At 36.2% G+C, this 22999-nt stretch overlaps 1 protein-coding gene across 1 annotated transcript; it reads right to left on the reverse strand.

The window, feature by feature from the left end:
- Positions 1–1471: 1471 nt before the first annotated feature.
- On the reverse strand, positions 1472–22335 carry RADX (RPA1 related single stranded DNA binding protein, X-linked; the record flags this gene model as incomplete). Its single annotated transcript, XM_029084999.1, has 14 exons — positions 1472–1617; positions 2503–2685; positions 3985–4278; positions 5345–5424; positions 10337–10405; positions 11718–11929; positions 12401–12561; positions 13090–13257; positions 14875–14982; positions 16135–16257; positions 16352–16443; positions 16597–16705; positions 19911–20103; positions 22193–22335. Coding segments are annotated over 14 exons (2081 nt in total), but the record flags the coding sequence as incomplete, so codon positions are not given.
- Between the last annotated feature and the right edge of the window lie 664 nt (positions 22336–22999).

The following is a 22999-nucleotide window of genomic DNA, read 5'->3' on the forward strand; positions in this document are numbered from 1 at the left end:
TTGCCTATAAGCTTTTACTATAATAAAGACAGTTACATTTCTCCTTCAGTTACCATTAACTGAACTTATGGTACAGAATTTAAGTACCTGAAGACAAAGTCCACTGTCCCCAGGGCAGATGAGTGAGCTACTAGTTGAAAGAGATACTCCTCAATTACCAACAAGCTGCTAAAACAGAAGTTTTCCACAAAAGAATAAATCTGTTCCTATAAATTAAGTCTGTGGGCTTTGATCAATAATGGTACAATATAATTGGCAAGCTTCCATAATGCAATCATTTCTTCACAAAGAACTGAACTGAGACCAGCTGTCAAACAGCAAAGTGTTTTAGCTCCTGCTTGAGGATCATTTCCTAAGGATCCAGGTGTACAAATGATCTGACACCCTTTGACATGGGAGGAAAAAGTGGGACTTGGTTCTGAACTCAGCAGGAGCCAGCTGCTACTTTGCTACAGGCAAGAAGTTGACAGAATTTTACAGACTCTCTTGCTCTTGCGGAAGTAGCAGCTTCTTGCAGCTGCTGAGCTCCTTCATGTACTCAGAATACACTATTACTAAAAAAGAAAGAGGATGATGGTGATCAACAAAAAAGCCTAATGGTGTGACAAACTCTGTATCCTGCCATGCCAAGCACTCCTTAAAGACAGTTTTTCTCTTGCAAAGCTAGAAGCAAGTTCCACTAACAAAGCTTCTTTTTTTAAAAAAAAAAATAATTAATTATTTTTTATTAATAAATAAAATACGTTAAAAACCTTTGGGTGCTACACTCAGTACCCAATGTTGTATATACAAAAGCAGACATACAAAATCACAGCAGTTGACCTTGCTCTAGTAAAAAGAACTGAAATAGGCTTCTTGGGTCACTGAGCCTAGTCCCCAGTACTAAAGGCACCATAGTATTTAATCCCTTTCACAAACACAATAAGCTTCAAGCCTAAAGAGCAGTTAGGTTGCCCCTAGTACCTCCCACTAGGGGACCACTATAGAACATAACAGCTCTGATCCTAAAAAATATTCTCATTTCCAGCCTAAATTTATATCACAGCCAGTTAATTCTTTTGCAAACATTGCCTTTAATATTGGGAAGGCCCTGCCTCCCTTCTCAGTTCTCACCCTGATATATACATTTCCTGTGTATGTATGTGCTCAGGCAGAGAAGGAGAGATGATAATCATACTTATACTCCTTGGTACCCTATCAAAAGATAAGCTCACTGTATTGCCTATTCATCCTTCTTGAACATAAGTGACCAAGACATTGTCTAATCTGTTTCAAGACTGCCAAAAAATAAAGGCAGTAATCGTCCTTCTCAGTTACATGGATGACCGTTGCAATTGCTCTAAGAATCATAATTTTATGTTTGTGTCTGCTAGTTCTAGAAAAGTGCAATGTGTAGAGGGGGTATTCAAAGTTACAGCAATTTTATTTCCCTCCTTTCAAAGAATAGAAATTTGAAAAATAAGTTATTAAATTACACTGGATCCAGCACACCAGGTTCCACTGTCTTGTAGATTTTGCTTAGAAAGACTTCCACTTTATCATCACCCAAGTGACAGATGTCCAAGATGCAGACAACATGTTTGCCATCTAGATCCATCGCTGCTTTTACAATTTCATCTAGAAGTTAAGAAAAAGTGTTTTAATATACATACAGTAAGAAAATATACTGAATTGACATTGGTTTCCATGCAGTAATGTGCATATGTTCAACCTTCTTTCAATGAAAAACCCTCACTCTACTAAATGCTGGCTTATTGGGATTATTTTTTTTTGGTAGAATTTTATTAGTAAATTGAATCACTAGAAATGACATCAGAACTTAGATATGGAAAAGCTGAACTAGGCATTACTTAAATCTCAGATCTCATAGTATTATTCAAAGAAAAGTAAAGATGTATTTAAATAAAATCAGGTCTGTCTGCATAAACATGCAGGAAAACACAATGCTTATACAGCACTTGGCAGTATGATACACATTAATAGCGTTCACCATCCTACTTGTGAGGTGCTAGTAAAGCATTGATCTGAAGGAAAATAATTCAATAGCAGGCAAATACTTCAATTTATAGGCTCTGTAGGTTGCATTAAAGCAGCTGTTGAAAGTGTCATCAGTGAAATGGATTGACTAATTGACACTTGTTCCACTCTATTTCAAAGGAGATCAAGCCAAATATTCACATGCTTAGCCACACATACTGACTTCTATGTCAGCACACTTTTGCATCAACAAACAACTGCAAATACTATCTAGGTCACTTAGGAGTTTGTGGTTTGGATATTAAAATATCCATTTGGAGTATGAGAACAGCTCCAGTAAAAACTGTCTTCAAAGTTCAGTATTACTTCGATTTACCAAACACAGTCACATAGAATTCATGTATCTTTCACTGAAGATGTGAACAAAGTCTGACTTATAACAGATTTCTATAGAGGATTAACTCTTGCATTGGAAGGTAAAACAAGAAACGATAAATGAGTAACAGCAGTGAAAGCCAGTCTCACTTGAAAGTGGAAACATGTCATGAAGCCTTTCATTGCTAGTGGCCTTCTGCTGACATGCAGAGATGCAACTCATACAAGACAATAACGTGTCATTTTGAATATCTTCTAGTTGAAATAAGCGGGGATCTTCAGGACAACACAGTGGAAGAAATGCAACATCTATTGCTACATCGTGGTTTATACCTGTTGAAAAATAATATTTAAGTTAGCAGAAAACTTAATCTTCAGCCCATTAGCAACTACATGTGCCATTTCTCCTTTCTGTTTAAAAACCAAACTATTGCAGGCTGAATACTGATATTTACTTACTTGTTCTGTATCCATTAATTAATAACTTACACCTAAAAATACATTTCAGTATATATATTTGTACATAAGCACATTCAAACTGATACGATGGTACAACGTATCATGCTTTAAGCCTAACAATGCTGTGAGCTCAGAAAATATTAGACCAACACTGGAAGCCATTTCACACTCCTTTTTATGGCTGCTACAAGAGCAGAGAAACTCATTTTACAACCAGTGTATCTATGCAGCATGCAGTGCAGCACTTGTGCTACTTGTCTTGAATATTTGTTGTAAGTCCCAGGATTCTAATGACTGTAAATATCCAAACACCACCTCTGCAAATCCCTCTTAGCAAATAATGGAAACTAAATATGGGAACTTAACATAGGCACCGTTAAACTAGACAATTTCATTTTCCTTTTAATGAGAAAACAAAATCAAACAGATTAATATCCTACAGTAATACTAACAAACAGCTACACATGAACCCAATTATTTATATTTTAACAAATAAAGACCAATCAATTGACATTTTGTGCTAACCAGAAGCAGCAGAGAGCAGTTGAGTATGGCTAAAATACAGCCCTTATTTTCTAGCACGGAAGAAAAGTGCTTTAGGAGCAACAGAACTCAAAAAGCAACTCAATAAGAATAAAGCTCAAAAAAGCATTTTGAGTTGTCCTTTTTCCTTTAACAACACTAACTTGTTTCTGATTAATAACTCTCCAGCAGGAAAGTCAGCTGACAATCAAGTGCAATTGAGTAATTTATCTGATTATGTCAGACTGGTTAAACTAGTGAACAGTACCTACCTCTAATCGTAATAATCAATAGCTTAAGGACTACACACATTCTTCAAATGATACACATAAACCTATACACAAAATTGCAATTATATGAAAAGTGACAGTAGGAACAAGATATCCAGACATTTAATTTAAAGGTATTTTTAATAAGAATTACAGCTTTCTGGTAAAAAAATTACCCTAAATCATGACACTCACAAAAATCTAAACTGTGAATAATTTTTTTAAACTTCAAGAAACATTCAGAATCAACTGATTAATTTAGAGAAATCCATTCAGTTTCTGATGAACCTTCAAGTCATTCTCAAGCTAAGGCAACAAAGAGCTAAGATCTTATATTGCTCTTGCCTAACCTTTTTTAGAAGCCGAGCTACCAAATACTTACCCAGAACTGTCACTTCATAATACCCAAGGCCAGTAGCACTTTTAAACTCATTGATATTTTTATCTGTTCTGGTTTCTTTTGGCTGGTGCACTGCTGCATGAAGGTTGTACTGTTGCATGAGTAAGTCTTTGTGCACATAATCAAATTTACGTGGGATGCTTTCTGGGAAAATTGTGCTGTGATGTAAATATTTCATTAACTTGTCTTTCACTTGTGCCCACAGGTCACTCTGCCATGAATCACAAGTTCTTGCAGTCTCTTCAGTTTCAGGTGGATCACTCATTCCTTCTCGGTCTATTATAAACACAGAAAATATTCAGTTGCTTATACTCTCATAGAATTATATCACAAACATTGTTTCGCACCATTATACTTGGAGAATTACAGTGTTCTCTACAAGCATGAAGACTTAATATTACACAGGAGGCAAATGGCATACAAAAAACCTTCAGAATATTAGTAGTGGGATTAAAAAAAACCCCTTTCTCTTTCTAAAACTTCAATCACGACTTTACTTTTCTCCCTCAATGGTGTTGTAATTTGTGTGTCCTACTTGTACACTCGTTATTAACTGAGCATAAACAGATGTGTAATTAGGACAGCAGAGTAGAAACAGCCACTACGGATTAAACAGTAAGATGCTGAAATCTTTAACAATCTGACCACAGTTAAGAAGAAAAATGAAGCAAATGTTTGAACTCCTCTAGTACAGAGAGCCTCCTGGCAGCAAAGACTACTGTCTTCTTTAAACCAATCAAAAATATAAAAATGGCTATGGTGAACATTTAAAACTCAGAGTACATTCAGTTAGCTTTGAAAGGGGAAAACATGTCAAAATATTTGCATGAAATAAAAAACAGACCAAGCTGCACATGATGACAACTGACAAATTAGACTTCTTCCTTCATCCAAAAATATTATCAAGAAAGTAACTGCATGGAACATGAGCTTGTTTTTCAATTGCTGATTAAGAAAGAAAAATATAATAATACTAACTTAGAAAAATATCCTAAACCAAACATCATTTTTGTTACTGGCTTATATGTTTCATCTGTTTCCTCCCACATCTTGTATTTGTCTTTCTAATTACATACTCATAAAGTTTTGGGGCTGCCTTCCCAGAGAGGGACAATTTTATCACATGCAGATCACTACAGCAACAAAACTGCCAACAGAAAATGTGAGGTCTTATGTTATGTTGCTGCAGTGGCTCCCTAGTGGCTGGTGCAGCCAGGTGTACAGAAGAGCTGTCTTGACAAACAAGGGTTATAAGGATACCTTTGTTGCCTGTTTTGGACCTGAAGAAAAGAAGTAGGCTTAAACCTCCTAAGGTTAAAGTAAACAAGTATTTGCAACGTACCTGTGCAGCATTGTAAACTGTCCGATACAGCCTGATCATTTTTATCTTGCACAAAATCTTCATGTTGAAATTCATTCAAGCTATAAAAAGAAAGTTGTAGTGTATATATATATATATATATATATATATATTTAAAAGCTACTTAACCTTAAACACTATGCAGCAGAAGATCAAACACTGACAGATTTCTAGTGATAAATGACACAAGCTTGAATCAGTGAGCACTAGTACTGGTTTCATAGTATGAGACTTGCAATACGACAGCTTGACATAGTGAGACCTACTATGCTCAGTAAATCAGTTTTGAAGAGCTTAGGACAGTATTTCTTTGCTTTAGAAAAGTATTTTACACTCAAAACCCAGTGTTTGTTGCCCTCTACTGGGCACTCACTGGAAATAGCACGTGTGACACTAAAAGCTGAACTTCACTGATGGCCAACAAGTTTATGACTTAATTATAAAAAATGGATGCACAGCATGCTGCTGCACTTTCATATCAGCACCCTCCAGCAGTCAAAATCAAAGCACAAATGGAGTCACATCATCACTCCAGAATCCAAAATGACAGAGAAATTCCAAATATATATTTTCCTTTGGACATACCACCCTGTTGAAACAACCAGCTAATCAAGCAAACTAGATTTTTGTTATATTTTCATTTTTAACCATGAAACTTTGAATTAATGGTAAGCAACTATTCTCTAACAATATCTAATGAACTACCTAGGATATTAAAAGACTATCTTGTTTACCTGTCATCACAAACAACTGAGACATCGGCAAGACTTTGCTAAGGTACCATTAAAATTCCAGTCTACCAAAGTAGTTACTAATAAAATATTATAACTGCAAATACACAGGGACAATATACAGGCAGGGAAAAAGGAATCAAAGATGAACATGCCATTTAGCAGGACATCCGGTATTTCAGTCATAGGGATTTACAGGGTTTTTTTCCATTTTTTCCCATTTCATACTAGGATATATCTTAAAAATTTAATGCCAATTTTTCATAACAAATGGAAAATACCTAAAATATAGTGAAAAAAGGAAACACATTGTGTTTTTTAAGTATGAAAGTACATTTTATGAAATGCACTATCAACATGGTGTGGGCTAAGTACTGGAGTGACCTTGTAATCTCCAACTTTAGGCAAAAAGAATCCTCACTTAAGCAGCACAAACTATGCAACTGAGCTTTCAGCCACCTAATTTTGTAAACAAAAAAAAAGCTGCCACACAGAGAACTTAAAAACAGCATGACTCTACTTACTTCCCACCATCAACCCAAGCTTCTGAGCAGAGTTGTGTTGAAAATGCTGGCAAATGAAAATTTGTATTTGTTTCTATGTGATTTTGTATTTCTCCAAAGTATTTTTCAAATTTTGAGGTCCGAGGCAACCTCTGAAAGATTCTTGCAAGATGTCAGATCTAAGTTTGTGCACTGGTATTTTTATGTCTTTCTCATGAGAAGAAGCACAAAAGTTTGTCTCTTTCAGTAATTACATTGTGCTTCCTATGGTATTATTTCTAGATAAAAGCATGTTTCCATGAAAATAGTATCTTATGAAGCATTAATTGCCTTTACAAGAACCATCATGGAAAGTAATTACTGTGTATACATAAAATTAAATTAACATTTACGTCCCAGCTATATTAACGCATTTTCACACCATTAGAAGACATTTTCAAAAGTATTAACAAAAGCAGTCTAATTAAAAATGAATGCCCACAAAATGAAGACTCAGACTTCTCAACAAGAGACATGAAGATCTAGCACAATGTTAGGAAAAGCTTGCTCAGAAATCAACGTGTCAAGTTAGACACATGCCAACTTCCCTCTTCATTAAAGCAGAGGATTAAACCAAATCACACGCTGACAAGTCAGTATTATGTAATTTCTTTTAAAATTGTCTAGTTTTGGAGCTGAACAGGCTCTGACTTAGAGCTAGTAGAGCCTCTGAAAAATATGAAAATAACTTGTCACAATTTTTCCCCACTTCTTTCACAGATCGGTAGCTGGGATGATTTCTCCCACCTGCCTGACCTGTTTCCTACACGAAAAAAAACTGGATGTGTGTACAGCCCAACTTGTGTTAGATTTGTAAGGGAAACCTGCTTGTTTATACATACACACAGTTTATATGCTGCTTTGCCAGCCAGTAAGTCTGTAAGCCACTGGATAGAACCCAAATCCTTCCATTTACTGCAATGTGTTGTGGCTGTTGTACATCACAACACCCACATTCCTATTTTGCCCATGCCAGCTTTATGAGAGCTTGTGCCATGCCAAATTTGCTATTCCCAGCCTGCATTCTGCAGAATCACAGAATCACAGATGCCCACTTGCAAAAAAGCCTTTATTCAGTATTTCCAGATGCACTGGTATTCACCTTTTCAGTCATTTTACTTTAAAGTATTGTCAGCAAAAATAACATTAATCAAAATAGATGGCAGATGAATACTTTTATAAAACACGGGGAAAATAAGCACGTCTTGTGCTTCACACCTATTTCCTAAGCACTTGGCCTAAAAAATAATTAAGAAAGAAAATAGTTACAACTTGTAGCTATGCCCAAATGATGCAAGGGGTTAAAGTGCCTCAGAACAACAAAACACCCCACTCACTGATAAAACTGGTAAAAGCCTTATTTTATAGACTGGTTTGAAATCAACTAAATTGTCATGACACCATTAAGCTATACGTATCTACCATAGGAAGCACCAGAGAAACCAAACAGAGCTGCCTACAATAATTTGGCAAGTCTACACAAATTCATTGTTGCCAATTTCTCCCTGAAAAATTCTGATTTCTATGAAAAAGGGGCCTGAAGGAAACGTCAAATTCTGGGAAACTTTCAGTCATGCAAACCTCAAGCTGAATTTCTCCGTATTACAGAATCCCCATCCCTTAACTCTCATCAGAGGGGAGGGAAAAAGGAGGAAAGGGTCCAAGTTACGTAAACATTTAGAAGTGAAACTGCAAGGACAGAAACATACGAACAAGTTAATTTCAAGCAGTGCAGAGAGAGAGCATGTAGCGTGCCATCAAATCCATGGTAATTGCAGTGCTAAACTTACAAAGATTAAAATGCTAAGAAAAATACTGTGGGTTTTTTTTTCGCTTCCACATAAAAATAAGCCTTTCTGAAATTCCTGATCTTCCCCCATTCACAACTGACTATCAATTAAACTACTTTGGGGTGTATCAAATGCTTAAAAGTATATTTATAAAGTGGAATGTCTCTACTAGCAAAGACATAAATATCAATAACAATATTAACCAGTTTCTTCTTACCTTGTCCTTTCTGAAACCCTTAATTATCAGATAAATAAGTTACCTCAGAAATGTAGGAACTGAGGCTGTCAATAAAGAGCCTTAAAATAAGCCCTTACTGTTTAAAAACAAAAAAAATCATAAACTGAAAAACTGCATAAAATACTTGATGCAAAATAATCCAAGCTAGAATAGGTATTTCAAAATATTTCTCTACTGTTGTTATTTCATCAACACATTAAAATATTTAAGTGAGAGCTGACATTCTGCTACTTTTAAGCAACAGAACAGAAAACAATGCAATTTTAAAGTATGTCAGGCTAACTTTCTATTTTTCTTCCGCAATTTGGAGAATTCAGCACAACTTCATAGTTAATTACAGAAATACACAAGTTACCTTTTAATTATATAGAGTGAAACAGCTTTCCATAATCCAACACAGACTTTCTCCTCCTTTAGTTGGGGTTCTAGAACTAATGGCATAGAGTGGACACACAGGTAGCGAGGAGAGTAGGAGATTGAGAAAAGCAGAGAACAAAGTAAACATGCCTTAACTTTTTGCTTCACTTTTAAGAAATGGGGAGAAAACACTCTTCCCACCCTCCACCCCCAAGAAAAAATGGAGCATTTCTCAATAAGTGAGAGAAAACAGGATTCCTCACATTTCAAAAACCATCCTGATTTTCCTATGTATTTGTGCCACAAGTTCTTGCACCACCTGCAGAGATGTGACCTTAAAGGCAGGTGTCAACACTTTCAATTAATGGGCTGCAGAGCCAGGTGACCATTTCTCCTAGAAAATGCAGTATCTACCAAAAGGACCAGAGGAAACAACAGACATATGGGCTTAAAAAGCCTCGTGTATCCCACAGAAAAAGCTAGGGTATACGTACTCATGAGACAAGCTCAAATCGACGTTGACAAAAAACCCAAACATCTGAAGTTACTAACACCAAAGAGTTCGAACATTCAAGTTACTCGAGCTGTATTTGGAACAAATGACAAGAATTTATGTCCTTTAAACAAAATGCACTAAGGAAAGTAGCTTCTTAGCTCAGACTAGCAAATAATAACACTCATTCAGTTTTCTTAATAATTTCCCATTTGTAGTTATTTCATTAGGTTCCAGACTTGTCAGGACTCTGTATTGAAATTCTTACCTGGATTTGAAAAAGAAAAAAAAAAAATCCTTGTCTGGATCCAAACCAAGTTCAATAAAGACTGAGTGTTGAGAGAGCCAAGTGGCTTTCAGGGACAACTGTACTTACACCTCTGTAGCATCAAGGATGATGTACAGCTCAATCACCACTAGCAAATCCATTAATGCTATTAAATGGTTCACTCTGCTTGCTAATTAAGCATCCCTCCCTTCTACCTTTGACTTTCCTACTTAGACTGTAATCTCTCTGAAACAAAGACTACAGATTACTCTGCTTATCATGAGAGACCCTGTTACTATATCGTCCCTAAGTAGCACTAGTAGCAATATAAGAATATGTTTAATAATGCACTCAAAATTATGTTTCAGAATAAAATAATCCAATACATTTGAACCAGAATCAGTGCAGAGGAAGTGAACAGAAAATACGAAATTCTACTGTGACCTGTTCTTTCATTTCACTTCCATACAGGTTCCTGACCCGCAGAAGTTTCATTTCAAATAACACTGTTTCATCACTGCAATTATTTAACATAATTAACTTCACAAGACTTACCCAAATTTTCTTCTTGCAGACCGTGTGAAATAGGGGTAAGATGATACAGGAATGACAGATGCACTTCCCCTTAAAGCAGGAAATTCACCATTATTTTAGAGTATTTAGTTAAATGGAAATACACAAAGTGAAGGACATACAAGTTTTTCTTTCAGGTAAAATTAACCTAAAACACTCAAATGTTGGAATTTTCCTTACGGAACTGAAATCCACTAACAAGTTTGCTGTAACACTGCCAAGACAGAACTTCTATTCATCAGGGTTTTCTTAGTCTTAAATTTTCATTCAATCCTGATTATATTTAATCTCATTTTCCCTCAAAATGTTCGGAATACCCACCCTCTTCCCACATTATGACTTCTGGATGTGAAAAGATGAGAAGAAAACTATACCCTTTACTGCATGAGAAATCCACTACAAAAAAAAAAAATGATGTGACTGGCTAGATTTTTTCAACATTAAATCTGTCAATGTATACACCAGGCTTTTAATACTAAGTATGGGTACCTGAGATTTGAATGCCCCCTCCCTGGAAGTGTTTAAGACCAGGCTGGATGAGGCTTTGAGCAACCTGATCTAGTGGAGGGTGTCCCTGCTGAAGGCGGGGGGATTGGAACTAGATGATCTTTGAGGTCCCTTCCAATCCAAACCATTCTATGATTCTATGATTTTGCACAAACTTTGCAACAAAGGGCAATCTTATACAAGCAGATATTTTACTTATCAATCTAATACGGTTGTATCAGACAAATTATTTTCTCTTATTCCATTTCCTTATATAAAACTGATATCCTTTGTCTATGTCTGACTAAATGCAATAAAATTTCATGAAATCCCATCACAAGCAGAGCCATACTACTACAAGTTATTTTGAGCCTTTAGGTGAGCCCATGACCACCATCTACTTGCCTTTCTGACAATAAGTTACAGCTACACGCAGTACATTCCATTAACCAGAAAGAAAAAAATAAGGTATGTTTGAAATTAAGGAACAGGTACAGCAGATCCAGAGTCTGCATTTTCAGTGAAGAAATCTTATTTCCTCACACCACTGTAACTGTTTCTTGTTCCATCGCTATGTCACTAAACTATATATGGTTCAAGTATTAACTACTTCTATTTCAAATCTATGAGATTAACAACAAAGAAGCAAAACTACTAATCAGAAGAGGGCACTGCAACCCAGACACCTGCTTTAATCAATCCTTCATTAGCCTGAACAGTATAATTGTCATCACCTGTCGCTAGGAAAAGACCTTTTAAAGATTAAATTATATATGCTTTTAAAGCTTTTTTATATATTTTCTATGGCCTGGATTCTGAACTAATTTCCGTGAACACTTTTTAGAAGATCAACCACATATTTATGAAGAGAGCTTACTGTTCTGCATCTGCATTTAATCTGCGTGGTATCTTTCTCTTGACTGAACTCTTTTTTGACAGTTGAGCTTGGTGCTGATGATGTTCCCCAGGAGTGCAACGTGGCCCCAGAAAAGACTTAACTTCTTTATTTTGAAGGTTGGTGGTTTTTCCCTTGTGAACACAGTCTTCTTCGGACATAGCAGAACTTTCAAGAGACTGAGAAGTATCTTTCTGCAACAACAGTTAATTGATTAAGAGTTTCAAAGCTACTGCTTTCACCTCAAAAACCTAAAAGTTTTAAAGTAACTTTTAAAGGGCAGAATAATTTACCTTCTGAAAGTCATGTTATATCTAACAGAAATTATCTTCTAGTCACATTAATAAGATAAATTCTGTCTAGAAAGTGACAGTGAGCATGTTCAGTAGTTGCCTCTCCCACATTCTAATTTACATTAGGTTATCCAGTCATCTAGTAACTTCTAAACAGTTAGAGGAGTGCCATAGCACTTTCAGAAAAGCACTGAAATCATTGCTTTTTAAAAAGTTCTCAATTATGACTTTCAAAAATTTTGCTCTCAAAATAGCAAATGAAGTTAATCAAGAGACAATGTAATGAGGTTCTGAACTCAAATGCAAAATTCTCCATTCTAATTATGATCCTAGTTGCTTAAGTGCTATAGCACTAATTCTCAGACACTGTACCTGAACAAGTTCCGCTCCTGAGGCTTCTGCAGCTGCATTGCTACAGCTGATGTATCTTATGGCACTAATTATCCCCTGAACAGCAATGCGCTTGTGTTCTCTGTAGTGCAAGTCTTCAATCTCTTTCCCCGTTTCACCTATGGCTTTCAAAATGGATTCAACTGCAAAAAAGAAATTTACATAAACAAGTTTTAAAGAAATACAATATCAAAATGTTGGAAAGCAGGACTCAAAAGTAAAGATAATTTGCTACTAAATATTAAATTTATTTAAAATTATATTTAAACCTTTTTGTTTTTCACATCACATGGAAAAAATTTAAGCAATAAACCCTTTTAGCACACAAGCATCTTTTAGTATGCATTATCAGATATCAGGATTTCTGTTTCAGGTGAAATTTCTAGTTCACTGTATTCTTCTGTATAACTGTCTTTAATTCTGATTTAGCAGAATATTAGGAGTAAAACTTCTGGGCAGATCTGTAGCTCATGTAAGCTGCTACAGTTGTAAGATCAGGATTTAGCCTATGATACATCTTGTCATGAAAGGGAGTTTTTCTTAAATGACATTGCAAATATGTGTAAACACTAATAGTAACTGTGTTGCTTTTTAACTGATGCTTTAAATGCTTGGAGTAAGACTGAACTGACAAAGGCTACAAATCTTAAAGATACTTCATGGTATGATACCTTTATTGTTTTTACAATATTTCAAGAAGTTATTTGGAGGTCGTGGGAAGGGATAATAGCCACCAATGACAGTTTTCTTCATTTGATCAGCTTCACTTTGTGTTTTAGTCCACTGAATGAAGTTTTTCACTTTGGTATCCTTGGTGTATGGCTGGCCCTTGTGCCACCCTTTTAAAAGAAAAATAATCAGGTATCAAAACCAAAGCAGGGTACTGTCATCTGTTCTCATCTTGAAACTATCCTGAAAACTATGCAGAAAAGACTAATTAAGAAAAACTGGACTAGAGAATATAAAAGACATCTTTCCACTGGTCAACAGTGTTTTATGAAATGAGTACCTTTAATTCCTTGACTAACACTTGCATTTGACGCTGGAAGTTAGATAAATACTAAGTAATAGAAAGAAATAAAACAACTAGCAAAAATGGTACGAGAATACTTTCTCACAAAAGCATACAAAACAAAAAATGATCAGAAATTGTTCTATTAGCAGGAAAAGAGCAGATAAATAATCTTCATAAGGTTCAGCAGAGATTGTTACTGACAGGTAACTGACAAGATATGTATTCACTGCTGGCTAGTTTAAAACCAAAATATGGACTAAATACCAGTTTTATCAAATATATTGTAATCTGACCAGGTCTACATCTACCCTGTGAGCTAAAATAGATCTTCTCCAATGGTTTGCAATCACCAGCTCTAGTTCTCATGTAGGACCAAAGCAGACATAAAATGAATTGAAGCTAGGGTGGGAGAAAGCTTAAGTATTTAATCAGAAAATTAAGCACAAAATATACTGAAGGAAAGCAAATATACCTCTTAAATCCTTAATTAGGAGTAAATTAAATAATTAGAAACCTATTAACAAAAAGACTAGCTTGCTTTGCTAGTCCAGTTAAGCACAAAACACCCTACCCAGCTTGTCAGGAAAGAACATGTGTACAGAACTGACTGTGTTCAGGTACCTTTTTAGCACATATTTTTCTCTATTCCTATTGGTCAGTGGAAAGATTCAGACTGGGCAACTGATATGTTAGGAAGACTGAAGAAATGAGATGGATAAACAGAGGAAAGATACACCTACTGCATCTTATACTCCCTTGCATTTAGGCCAGTATATCACTTGCCTGTATCACTGCTATAATCTGCCTCCTGACTGAAGAACAAATATACTACAAACAGCTGTGCCTGGTTCTGCCTGTGAGGTGCTCACTGGTGGTACCTAGTGTACAGTCTCACAGGACTGCAGAGAGTATTGGCACTGCAGACGGGAGTATTCAAATAAGACTATCAAGAAGAAGCCCAGCACCACATCCCTTCCCAGACCATGTGGTCTGCATAAGACCCTGCACATTGGGAAAAATGAAACACAATAGCTCTCCAAATATGTAGTGAAAATGATTAGCTAAGATAAATTTAGGACAACTATACCCTTTTTTTTTTTTAATAAGGAAATCTGTAAGCCAGAAAAGCTGCAAGTGATTTTTTAAATGTTTTTAAGGAAGTGGTAATATAATATCAAAGGATTAAAACAGTTTGAAAAAATCAGTAAACACATGAGTTAACCTAGTAATACTCATGTCCTTTTCATAAGATACGCTCACTAAGGCCTCACGAGAATGTAATTTGCCTTTTCCTTTTTGCAATGGTATTTCATTATTAACTCAAAGTCATTTCTGACAGGGAAATTAATACTATGCACTGATTATTTTGTTATAAAATGAAAATGCCCTTTGCAAAGAAATAAGATGAAAATTACATAAAATTAAAACTAGGTTAAGTTACCTGTAATGAATATCTGACTTTCATTTGAAGTCGTAAGGTAAATTGTGCTGGAAGGATTCTCAGTGAGGTCCCGTACCACTCTCATCTGTGTACACACCAAATACGTCACTGCAGGAAAAAAAAACAACCCTTCATTTTTTTTCCTGATATTGCATTGAATTTAGAATGTCAAGACTGACACACAGTGGATTAATTTTATTAAGTGGTCTAAATGGCATTTTAGTTCTTAACCCTATAAATGCTTCAGCATGGATTGAGCCTCTGTTATAAATTACAATATGGAGATGTAATTAAATTTTCAATTTAATAACTGTGCAAGGAATTTTCAGCATACATATTAGGACTAAAACATGAGCTACTTTATCAGGTAGGATACCAATGAAACACACAGTAAAAATACAGATATTAGCTGGCTGTGTTTCTTAAGGATAAAAAGCATAAAATCAGGGAAAGCACAAGAAATCTTGACATGCCACTGCAAAACTTCTAAATAGAGTACAAACTCACTCTTTTGTTAATATCTCAGTTAAACACTGAAATGTCATTCTCTGACATTTCCCCAGAACACTCAAGATGAATGCAGCCATAACCTTAAGTGGGTTGGGCAGTTGGTCCTGCATCATATGATATAAAAAACGCATGTGCCACCAACCAGTGTTAATGGAAAGATGAGAGAAGAGAAAGAAGGCAAGAAGAAATATTTAAACCTCTTTTAAAATCCTTAATTAAAGATTCTCCAGTTTGAAATTTACCATTCTTAGCTCTAACACAGCTAGGTGATGACTGCTGTTTGGATAAAAGATGTTTATTCAAACAAATGAAGCTTTTCCACTTTCACCTCTCCCTTCCTCCAATCCTCTTAAATTATTCATGTTTATTAAAAAAATACTTGTTTACAGGACAAAAGGAGTAACATATCTGACCAGCTACCTTCTTTATTTGCCTCTGATGCAAGAGATGTTGCCTCAGGATCTTCACTTAAGTTTCTGGTTGAAATTAACAAGATCAGATGAGCCCCAGGCCCAGCTGCTCATCTATTTGTTTAGACTAACTGGCAACTGGCAGATTGCAACATGATAAGGGTTTCAAATACTTTTTTTTTTTTTTAATTTTAATTTCTGATCAGCTATTTTCTTTTTGAAGAGATAAACCATGGCAATTTTTTATTCAGTGGCAATTATACTCAGAATTTGAAATTAGCAACCTGCAACAAAAACACTATAAATAACGATTAGTTAAGTATTAGAGAGAGATGAATACTTGGGTGAATGTGTTCAAACACATCTGGCTGGGAAGTTGCAAATAATTCCAGTATGAATGGTTGGTCTGAGGTCCCATCAATGGCATGTGCCCAACGATAGAGCCAGAAGTCTTCACCCTGTTCTATATAAACAAATATGAAGAAAAACATGTAAGCATTTATTCAGAAAGTTTAAAATTGTTTGATAAATTCTGAAAGTCGTATTTATAGAAAAACCTCTCTTTCTTGCTCGTTCAGCCCTTCCTACAAATGTCACAAGACCAATAACATCACAGGAATGATTGTTTGGCAAGTCATCCAGTTCTGACCTAAAACCAAAACAGAAAAAAAAAGTGGGTATTTGTTAATAACGAAACATAAAGTTTTCTCAGAAACTTTTCAAAAAACATTTCCGATTAACATTCAGTGGAATGCAGCAAAATTTAAGTTCTAGTTTGACAACCAACAAAATTCTATTTTACCTTGTGATAAACCGATATTTAACTTCAGGTAATCCCCACTCTGGCTTTACCATTTCTTCTGGAATAATATTTATTTTAGTAGGAGGGTCTCGAACATTAAGGCTGATTTCTGACAAAGAAAAAAAAAGTCAGTAACATTTAAGGCATGAATATAAATTTAAAAAAAACTTTTCAAAGGCCACAAAAACCCCAGGGTAGAGTTTCTTAAATGAAGTATTCCAACTTTGTCTCACTGCTTGTGAAATTATTAATCAATTCCTCTGACTTCATGTTTTCATCGAAACAAAGTAAGGAATTCAAGTACAGCATTCAACAATGCAATTTTATAATCTGAGCAATGTTAAACTTTCCAATTCCCTGTGTGAGCCAGTTAGTCTGAGCCAGTCAGATATTTTAAAAACCAGCAACCAATACTACAATACTGATTAGATACGAAGTACTTTTTACACTAGCTTCATTCTCAAATGTCACCAAGATCTAAAACCAACTTGCAGATAATGAAGTAAAACAAAACCCAGAACTAGAGATGAGAACTTCCACGTCTGATACCAGTTCAGGTAGTTATTAATATGACAGAAATACCCCATGGGCATGGAGGAAAATTAAAGGTCTTCTCATGTCTCTTCTATAGCATCTGAAACATTTAATTTATTAAGCAGACTGTTTAAATGCTGAATAACAAACATGGTGGAGCACTGGGGGAAGCGATCAGTTCTGCAACCAGATAAAAAAGTACAGGAGGAATGGCTTCAGTATCTAGAAAACACAAGGTGGTACTCTATTGTTGCTCTCATTAACAGGACAAATCTTGCTGGTATGAAAAAGACAGATTCTGATGAAGTTTCTACAAAATGGGTGGGTTTGGGTAAGGGATTATTCAAATAATAATAAAAGTAATTAAATAGGTACAAATAATGTGTATAATTATTTATATAATTACAGCTGGCCCCTCACCCTAGTGGTGCATCATTAGGAAGGTGTTATACCTGAAATCAGACCTTCTACTTTAGAATTTTCTTTTGGCTGCTGCTTTCTAGAAATGTATTTGAAGGACAATTGTGGTTTTGTATGTGGTGTTTTAGGACAGTATCTCAGAGAAAATTCCCGAAAACAGAACTTTCCCATGCATCAAAACTATTTATCAATTGTTTCATCATTCTGAGATTAGATGAAGGTCACATACTCAACTCAGGACTGTACCCTGGGATGATTCAGAAGCTAAGGTCAGTCCAGGCTATTGAAAACAGCAGTTTTCGTCAGCACCACATAAATTCAGTGATCTGTGAAATGCACTCACTGCCTAGCAGTGGAATTCAAGGTGTTGGTACTAAGTATTTAAGCTCCAAAGGTTTTAGGTCCTGAAACAGCACCTCTCAGCATGTCATACAATGCTGCAGCTGCAAACGGAGAACTCGCTTCAGAGAGATCTAGAATATGCCAGAAGCATACGGTCTTGCAAGAACTCTAAATTTAGAAAGCCCCTTCCCTTGTGGCTTTATTAACCCTTCAGATACATTTTACATTTACAGGTGAATGGTTGTAAGGAAACACTGGAAAATTGGGATTTGATGGAATTACAAATTGGAAATAGATGATTTAAAAAGCAATTGTTTCTTAAGCAATTCAGTGTAATTGCTTTAACTAGCTCGGTGAAGAACTTTTGGAGCACTCATTGTGCATACTTAAAAAAACCTGAAATACTGCCCCATATTTGGCATACACAGAGATATTTATATTACAGAGTAATCAGTGAGGCATTAAATTTCACTTCATCTCAACAAAAAAAACCACCATGCACCTGGAGTTGCAAAAAATAGATTTTATAACTACTCCAGAAGTTTTTCTGGATAGCCTGTTATCTTTAGACTCTCTTCTTACAGGGCATAAAATCCATGAATTCATGGTATTATGTGCTTTGTAAATTCATACTAAGACAAAATTCTGAGCTTTGTGCTGCAAAAAGAAGATACTGTACATACATTGATATGAACTGAAGATTAGTAATTTCTACAGTTTATTCGTGGTCTGAAAATACACCATGGCACTTTACTATACACTGACTTTTAACTCTTCTATTACACACCTTTTACCACATAAAGCCCATTGGCCTAATTTTCCATCTTGATCTCTTAGTTAACATTTCTACCCTAATAACACTCACAGAAATCAGTAGTGTAATGTGAATGAAGCCATTAAAATGAAGTTATATTTGCCCATAGAGAAAGTCACCTCAGACAGCATATTTTATTCTGTCCTCTTCCCATAGAAATGTTTTGTGGCAATTATAATTGTTTTCAGGGCTGCCTTGTAATCATCATCAGCTTCCCTCACAAACTTCCATTCTTGGCTAAACATTTCTCTCTCCCACCAACTCATCACAAACATTTCAGACATTAAGATCTCATTTTAAGGCAAAGATACATTAGGCAGAGAATACACTGCTTCTAGCAGTGAAAACACTGTTTATTTTTGTGCACTGTAGCAAGTGCATTAGGAAACTGTCATTGTTAGCAAGTGATACATACATCATCCTTCAGTAACATACACATTTGCTTGTCTCAAGGAAGTTATCTGAATTTTCTGAACGTTGGCTGTCATTTTGTTCTAAGTACAAAAGTGGAAAGAACTCGTGTTCACAAAAGTAGGAAATAAAAAAAAAAGTTGAGCAAACCCAGTTTGAAAAGGCTGTTATTGTTATATTGCAGCACTTTTATTTCTGTAGCATAGCTCCTTTGAATAATCTGTCACACTGAACAACTGCAAATAAGAAAATACTTTTCCATAGGCAAGGAACATTCTCCATATATGCACTTCCACGGCGCTACTGTTCCAGCGCAGACAGCAGTCAGCAATGCAAGCTTTTATTCACTGGAGCTCTGCAGATACTCTGTGCCTTGACCATATACCCTAAAATCTAAAGTCATATCAGGTGACAATGTGTTTCAATGACCTGGAAGGTGTGAGCAGTGCACAAAAAATATCTGTATTACTAATCAGGAAGTAGAATCAGATTACAATTCAGTACTAGAGGCCTGTCTTTATGGCCCCAATACTTGAAATCAGGGATTAGACATTTATTTTTTAAAATAAAGTTTTCAACTAATTATGGCAATAAACTTTGTAGACATGATCCAAATATAAACAGGGAACAATAAGAACTTGGATGCTAAGACACCTTTCAAAGCTAATATTTAAGGATATACACCTTATCAATTAGTCTCAGCAATGGATCACTTTCTATTTTATTTCTAAGAAGAGATGCCCTTTAACAGCTGTATTTCACTGAATCAAAATATGTTTCTGCAATACTTAACCAATTGTAGCAAATCTCTTCATCTGTGAATCCCCTGGAGTTGGCTGTGTTTTAAATGGGTAACTGCTTTTGATAGCATACTGTTCAAGAAGAAGTACCGTGCCAACCTTCATACTGTTATACCATTCAGGACATAATGAATTCCACAAAACCATAGACATCATGCCTGAACCATCAGCAACTTCAAAGTAAGCCTACAGAAAAAAAGAGACAAAACACATTCATCTTTTATTTATCATCATCATCATGGTATGTATTTATTTTGCATAATGCATCAGCTACTTGATTCATGAACAATTTATCTGATGATTACAAATGGATACAGAGTATGTTCCAAAACCTGTATTGAATAATAGAGTTGAAGAAATCCCCAATTTCCAGAAAATAATTGTTCCACAACTAGCCCAGACCAAACTCTTTATCTTTCCAGTGCTCAGTAATGAGAGGTGATGCCAGTTTCACTCTATGTTTTTTTTGAGGTGGTTGGGAAAATACCATGCACAAGAAACAATACTGAAATGACACTTCTTTATCAGAGAGAATGATGTATTTAGAATAACATTTCAAAATACTCATGAAGGAAAAACTTATTTTTGAAGTTGAGATGTTACAGGACCATTTTCTAAACATTCTTGATCAAAACATGATACAAGTCTGATTATCAAGCAAAAAAAAAAAGCAGAAAACAATCTGCATTGCAAACCACTATCTTCTAATTGAAGTGTTCCTCATAACAAAGATTTCTACCCATTTATTTTTTTTTTTTAAACTGGGCAAACTTTGAATCCATAACTGAGCAGTGAAAAAGGTTTTTAAACAGTCAGAGTCCATTCTAATATTCCCAATTAGTCATGAACTGTGCACTCTTGAAAGTAAACCATTATATCATTGCATCTTTTGTTATCCCATTGGTTCTAATCTAGTAACAATAATTCAAGACACAACACTATCTAAAGGAAGAATGCATAAAGCAAAAAGCATGCAAAAATCTGTCTCCTAATTTCTTGAGCTAAATCAGCTCTGGGCATTGATTCTACACCTAATACCACAAAATGTGTCTGATGAACTGCCACGCAAGTTAGGGGTATCATCTAGACTGCCCACTGAGAAGCACCTCCAATAAAAACACGCAGATTTATCTTCATGTGCAAAGGGAAGAGAAGCTTGGAAGAGATCACAGCCCTTCTGTAAGACATGTGATACCTCTCTCCCCTCCATGGAAGAGTTCACATGAGTTACTGGAGCTCTTTGTAAAGTGTTGCTCTCCTGTGCGGGGTCTGGCTGGGATGGAGTTTATCTTTTCCATACCAGCCTGCACAGTGCCGTGTTTTAGATCTGTGACTAAAACAGCGTTGATAACACACCAGTGTTTTAGCTGCTGCTGAACAGTGCTTGCACAGTGTCAAGGTCTTTGTTTCTCACTCTGCCACTCCAGCGAGTAAGCTAGGGATGGGCAAGAGGCTGGGAGGGGACACAGCTGAGAGAGCTGACCTGGACTGACCTATATTCTGTGCTCAGATATAAAACAGGCTGCTAGTCTTTCTTCCCAAAGCACCTGTTGCTCAGAGACTCGCTGGGCATTGGTCTGCTGGTGAGAGATGGTGAGCAACTGACTTTGCATCACTTCTTTGCCTTTTTCCTTCTCTTTATTAAACTGTCTTTATCTCAACCCATGGATTTTTCCTCACTTTTGCTCTTCCAATTCCCTCCCCTACTCCTCTGGAGGGAGCAGGGAAGAGAAAACTACCAGCTGGTGAGTGTTTAGTTGCTGTCTGGGACCAACCCACCACACCTCCTGTGTCCATTTCCAACAAACTCTATACAAAAAATATCACATGTAATACATATTAGGAAAATAATTAAGAATTTTACAGTAAAACAATCTACTTGGAATTTACCAGGTGAGAGAATTAGGGGATACAAATTATTAAAATTTGTGGGTTTTTTTTTTTTTTTTTGACAAGACAAACTGAAGTTTCTGAAGCATAGAGACCAGAAACATTTAGGCTGTTAAGATACTAAAAATTCTAAATATTTTTTTCTTCACAAAAAACTCAACTGAACTATAGTAACTGAAACACATCCACCAAAGTTTGTACATCCAATCACTAAATTCACCATTTCCTACTCTAAAGGGCTCAGCATTTTTGTAAAGGGAGCATTTTTAATATAAAATAGCTACAACATAAATCTTAACTTTATATGCTTACTATATAATAATGGTTTCCAAATACCCTACAGCTATTTGTTCGAGTGTTAACCTATGTATTTATCCCTCTTTACCTGGTAAGGCATATCCATTTTTTTCTCTGGTTTCCCGTAGTACCTTAGTCTAGATTTGTGCAGGACTCTCACAAGAAGTGGATGGAAGTGAACTCCGCTTCTCCAGGTCATTTCCAGCTGACCAAGAGAAGTCAGCTTGGAGACTAAGGTTAAAGAAAAAAAACAAAACACAAAAAGACCAAAAAAAGAACATGCATGATTGATCATTTAAGTTTTCAGGAGTAAAGTGCACAGACCAGGATGTCATATGTATTTTCTTAGTGTTTCTAACATTTTAAAAGGCTCATTTGCTGATGTTATTCACCATGAAATCCTGTTCTGAGCTCTCTGCAGATCGCATGCTTTTGGTTTTGGTTTGGTTTCAATTGAGAGTGATGACACATTTAAAATGACACAGAAGTGCTGTCAGACGAGCAGAAGAGCTGCCACAAAAGACAGAGGGGTTAGCCTACGAGGGCACGACGCTGGTGCAGAACTCCTGCTTACAGCTCCCTCCCCAGGCAGCAGGCCCGTGGGCCTGGCCTGAGCCCCTCCACACTGACCACACTCCGGGTGGCAGCTTCCAGCACCCGGTCCCGCTACGGGAACGGGTGTTTCTGACACCTCAGAAGACAACCCCCGCCGCTGTGTGCTGTCGGTCGGGGTTTCATACAGTTTAAAAACCCTCCCAAAGGCACGGGAAGATGTGAACTGCGACCGGTGCAGCAGTTCGTACCGCTGCCCAAAGCAGCCGCAGGGTCACTGCGGACCGGGGAGCTGGGCCCGGCTGCGCAAGGCGCCTTCTCGCCTCGGCGGGCCCCGCGGGAC

The sequence above is a fragment of the Antrostomus carolinensis genome, unplaced genomic scaffold (genome assembly GCF_000700745.2).
Source record: "Antrostomus carolinensis isolate BGI_N321 unplaced genomic scaffold, ASM70074v2 scaffold5550, whole genome shotgun sequence".
NCBI lineage: Eukaryota > Metazoa > Chordata > Aves > Caprimulgiformes > Caprimulgidae > Antrostomus > Antrostomus carolinensis.